The sequence below is a fragment of the Hylaeus volcanicus genome, unplaced genomic scaffold (genome assembly GCF_026283585.1).
Source record: "Hylaeus volcanicus isolate JK05 unplaced genomic scaffold, UHH_iyHylVolc1.0_haploid 12118, whole genome shotgun sequence".
In the NCBI taxonomy this organism is placed as follows: Eukaryota; Metazoa; Arthropoda; class Insecta; order Hymenoptera; family Colletidae; genus Hylaeus; species Hylaeus volcanicus.
Window position 1 is genome coordinate 23343 of NW_026533088.1, and position 5406 is coordinate 28748.

At 34.8% G+C, this 5406-nt stretch overlaps 1 protein-coding gene across 2 annotated transcripts; it reads left to right on the forward strand.

Moving 5' to 3' along the window:
- The first annotated feature begins 275 nt into the window (after positions 1–275).
- Positions 276–2497, forward strand: LOC128882590 (uncharacterized). Of its 2 annotated transcripts, none has more exons than XM_054134238.1 (6): positions 276–502; positions 989–1023; positions 1147–1258; positions 1339–1408; positions 1527–1698; positions 1924–2497. In XM_054134238.1, the coding sequence occupies exons 1-5, from the start codon at positions 464–466 to the stop codon at positions 1670–1672; spliced, it is 402 nt and encodes a 133-aa protein (XP_053990213.1). In that variant the 5' UTR covers positions 276–463; the 3' UTR covers positions 1673–1698; positions 1924–2497. The 2 variants fall into 2 exon arrangements, with proteins under 2 accessions (XP_053990213.1, XP_053990212.1); XM_054134237.1 differs by having other exon boundaries at positions 279–502; positions 1527–1664; positions 1924–2494.
- Positions 2498–5406: the final 2909 nt, after the last annotated feature.

Sequence of the window (5406 nt, forward strand, 5' to 3'; positions counted from 1 at the left end):
GTTTACCTAAATATTCCTAATAATATAATTTTAATTATAATCATACTTAATGTATGATTTTTCATTATAATTTTAACTCTTAGAATATTAATAAATCGAACTATGAATAAAAAGTCATTGAGGTTTATTATTTTTCCTTTAATTTTAAATTTTATATGATACGATTTTTAAATTGAATTTTGCCGCCGATTTTGGATCGGTTTATGGGCTTCACTCACTAGAGGCGCTGGAACTCATATACATTTCAACACTGGCTCTTATGGGCTGCTTCTCCTCTATCCTATCTTCTTTGGTTTTGTGTTTTAAGAAGGAGGCGTTTCTAGAGAAGGGATTGAAGTTTATTTTCATAATCGCAAATAAATAACAATAGTGAGCGATTATCAGTTGGCACCAATTGTCGCAGTAATAAGGAACCTGCCGTTATCCATATTATAAACCCAAATAAGGTTTCACAACTTGAAAAATGCCGGATACATCTAACATATCTCATTATCCTTTAAAGGTAATATTTTTTAAATACAAATATATGTCTTTATTATTTCGTAATTTATATTTCTACTATCCAAAAATCACTTTGTCTACTTTTGAAAATGTTATTCAATGTAAGTTATGATTACTATTTGCTTCTTCTACATTCTTATCGCTTTCCCCTCGCACCTTCACGCACGGATAAATTGACCGATTTATATTGTGGCCAATTACTAAAACAGTTGTCGGATAAGCCCCTATACACTTACAATTACATTTCGTGGAACATTTTAAATAGATTCTGTTGACACGGGACATATTTCTTTTGAAATAATGTACGATTATGTAAGGGTGTATGGCAATGTAACAATTCCATAAGTTGCTCAACGAGTTTTTTTAATTATTGTATCGTTTTACACGTTACTGTAATTTTATATTTCCGAGAAACCGTATCCTAGAATATTAAATATCAACTTTAAATTTGAAGACCTTTTTTTCTGATCTGTTTGGATTTTTTCAGGTGATATTTGCAATTCATTTAGTACTAGTAACATGGTAAGAAAGATTTTACATCCTATTACATATAAATCTATAATTTACTACTACTACTACTCGATGATAGAGTAGCATATCAAAATATAGTCTGCAGTAACTAATTGTCTGAAAATTAATTTTTAGGAGCATTCAGGGATACTGGTGTCCAAAATCAGTTATGTTTTACAATTTTCTATTCTTCATCTGCTTATTATGGGCTATTCACAATATTGAGTCAGATGAACCATTACAATTTGTAAGTTACCACTATTATTGTATGCCATGTAATATTTTATTGATGTATGTGTATAATATATTATCTGTTGATTGTTTTAGGCACTCTTCATAAATGTTATTTCTATATTTTTCGACGTAGTAACATTAGCAGTCTACTTTCCAACGACATGTAAGTTAGCGCTGCCTTCGACTTAAATCACGAGTAACCTACAGTGTATGGAATTACATTGTTTTGATTAACTTCCCCCATGCAGAAGATGTATCTATCTGATCTCACAAACTTGTAGATGCATCTGAGAAATTTAGCGCGGCGATTATGATCATAAATATGATCGTCCGTGTCTTGACAAGCGTATACCTTCTGCGAATAGGCCAAACAAGAGGTGGATGTTTAGCCACAATGTTTTCTCAGAGTCCAGCGATGGGTCAGTAAAACATTGGGCATCGTTTTTGCTTTAAGTAGGTGCATGAGGCTTTTCTGTTTAATTTGAGCAAAATACGTTTATTTAAGCAGTTTGCATGAGCAATTGTTACGTTTAAATTAGTTCAAAGCTTGCTATCGTGTCTGTGGATAGTCCTTGTGTATGAGTATTGTTAAGCATATATTATGTGGTTGTTTTGCACATATAATTTATGGTGTAGAGAAGTCAATGGCACATGTTGACAATTAGTTTCCTTTTTTAGGCTTAGGGCGAGAAGACTACGAAGACATATCTCATCCAATACCACAGAATTCTGACTATGCTGGTTTTCTACAAGGCTCTGCATGACATCTTCAAAATTCTATGTATCAAAAATCACATAACGTTGTATCGTATCTATGTTAGCTCGTAAGATGTACGCGCACGCATACTCTCGATACTCAAATCTATTTGTCGGAACAGAATCGGTATATGTCGAAGTACTTAAGAAAAGTAATACTCGGTACGAACGGAGGAATGATAAAAGTTAAAAGAAGGTAATTATTTTTTCAAAGGAATCACCTTCTGTCGAGTTGGACCGCAGTAATAACAAGATCTATCGAAACACGGTCTGTCGTTTCGGTTACCTTTATCTATCCAAATGTTTACAGTGTATATTGTACGATAATAACACAAAGAAATATTGTATTATTGTAACTGTGTAATTAATTTTAACTTAGTTATACGTTTCATACATCGAATCAGCGAAGATTTATTCTGTATGACTGTTTGTATTTATAACATGTGAATAAAAAACTTAAATATAGTAGAATGATAAAAACTCTTCGGTTTCCAGTGTTATTATTTAAAGTTTCCGAGTGTAAAGTATGTGAATACTCTTTCGATTAGTTTTGAATGTACTATATTTACGGGTGTCAGAATGGAGATAACAAATAAACAATTACTGCAGTGGAGTTGACAATTTAAATATTTTTTTCTATTTAAGAACGCTCAAACTAAGTCTGAGATTATTCGAATACTTTGTATATATAAACTTCTAATTTTTAAGTATTCGATTACCATTATTTGAATATTACATTTCGATTATTGTTTCTTTATTTTTATTCAAATGTCATATTTTGCGTATCATTTTCTTAATATTATTCAATTGTCATGTCTTGAGTATTTAGTAAAGCATATAAGTGATAAGTATAACTTCCTTAAAAATATTAACATACATGTGCTGTTTAGTGCTGTTTGTAATATTATTGGTAATTATTTAGAAGTAGGTCCTCCTAACTGATTTCGATGTCCTTGAAATATGTTGTCAAGGTCATCATTCTGAACAACTTTTCCCTATACACATTACCGCCGTTCGGCCTTAGTTCCCGAGATATTTGCATATAAAGATCATACATTTATATAACACACTAAATTATATATAGCATACAAAAACACACTATAACGGTTCAAACTTGTTCTAAGAGCTTGTGTCATGCACGATCTTTACTCGTACAGTAAACAAAATGGAGGCCCGGGAGCTTGCCCCCGGTCGGGGGTTTGAGGGCGAAGCCCCCAACTATGAGTACTGCAGCGCACCTCGCAGGTGTGTACATGGTCACTCTGAAGGATGTAGGATGTTGCTCTTAGGGGAGTCGAGGGGGCGCAGCCCCCCAGCATGCGTATAGTTTCGAGGCGTATGCTTTCAGCTGAAAAACTATTAAAAAATGTAAAAAACATACATCTCACAACGATACGTATTCTGGGGATCTGCGCCACCAGGCCCCCCTGCCAAGCGGGGGCCTGGACCCCCTCGACCCCCCGCGAAACTGTGAACACCCCTCAGAGTAACCATGTACACACCTGCGAGGTGCGCTGCAGTACTCGTAGTTGGGGGCTTCGACCCCAAACCCCCGACCGGGGGCAAGCTCCCGGGCCTCCATTTTGTTTACTGTACGAGTAAAGATCGTGCATGACACAAGCTCTCAGAACAAGTTTGAACCGTTATAGTGTGTTTTTGTATGCTATATATAATTTAGTGTGTTATATAAATGTATGATCTTTATATGCAAATATCTCGGGAACTAAGGCCGAACGGCGGTAATGTGTATAGGGAAAAGTTGTTCAGAATGATGACCTTGACAACATATTTCAAGGACATCGAAATCAGTTAGGAGGACCTACTTCTAAATAATTACCATATTATTTTAAAAGATACTCTATTACAAATGAGTCCCCGGAAATAATATATTCTTGAAATCTGAAAACCGTCGCGAACTGTACTTCGATGGAAAAGGGGGTTAAAAACGGCGTTTCCAGCCACTTTTTCACTTATGCCAGCTATCTATTAGGGTTACAACCCCCGTTTAAACAGCTTGACACACTCAGATTTTTGGTTCGACGCACTTTTGAAATTTCGAAAATAACAATTTAACGTCCTTACAGCTGAACACTTACCACGAGACGTTCAAAATGTTATTCCAACCGTTATACCCCCACCCTTTAATGGCTAAATGCATATTTGACTAAATCAACAAATTGATGCATGAATACTGGAAATAGACGGGTAGAATAAATGTTCACGGTACATCCATGTGACTTAAAATAATCATTAATTGAATTTTTAGTTGTAAATTATAAAATATTGTTATTCACAGCCTCTCGCGTGAAAGTGTCCAACAAAAAACTAGGTCTAAACCAGAGATGGGCATTATTTAGATAAAAAAATTATTTAAATAGAAAATTGAATAAAGATACATAACTTTATCTTTATTCGATTACAGTCGGAAAAAAATGTCTTCAAAGTAAATGTACTCAAAGGATAAAGATAACTTAAATTATTTTTATCCGAAGGCTAAAGATAACTTAAATTATTTTTATCCGAAGGCTAGAGATATCTGTTTTATCTGTAGAAAATTTCAACCGTAAGATACTTTTCCGCATTTGTACCTTTATCCGACGGCTAGAGGTACCTGGTTTCTCCCCGAGAGTTTCAACCCTAAAATACTTTTCCGTATTTGTATCTTTATCCGACGGCTAGAGTTATCTGGTTTTTCTCCAGAGATATTTACCCGTAAGTTATTTTCGCATTTTTATCTTTAACTGAAGTTTCACCCGTCGCGTGGGATAACTTTCGTACTTTTATTTTTATCCGAAATTATCGGATAACAGTCGAATAACTTTTCAAGCGGCGTTTAGACGGCGGTTGTAAAGTATAGTTATAGATAATTATACATAGTTAAATAGGTATAATATAACCAAATTTATACAGGAGTAAGGAAATGTATATTTGTGCATATAGTGTACTGTAGATATAAATTATGGTCTTTTTAATTGCTTATAACAATTGTTACACAAGGGATTAACCGATCAACATGGAACTTTCCACATTTAACGACAGCTGATTTCGCGATGTTCGAATCTGCAAAAAATGATGGTATTTTTAAATGTTTAAAACTATTGTTATTGCAAAATTCCTATTATTTGATACGACTCGGCAACGAGTAACCGATCAAGATGATTTCATGATGTACCCATGTAGAAAAATGTATTTGAAATGTAATTGAAAATTGTCACTCAGTGATACCGCTGAACGGGGCACCTTGCCGCGAAGTGTGCTGCACCCGACACACAGCTGTGCGCGGCCGCCGATTACCGTCGGCACCCGTAACGAAAGGATTACGAAACAAGTGTGTAAAATTTGGTTTATATCGGCCTAACCGTTTCTGAGAAAAGTGTACCTTTGTACCAAAAACCTAGCTCTTCA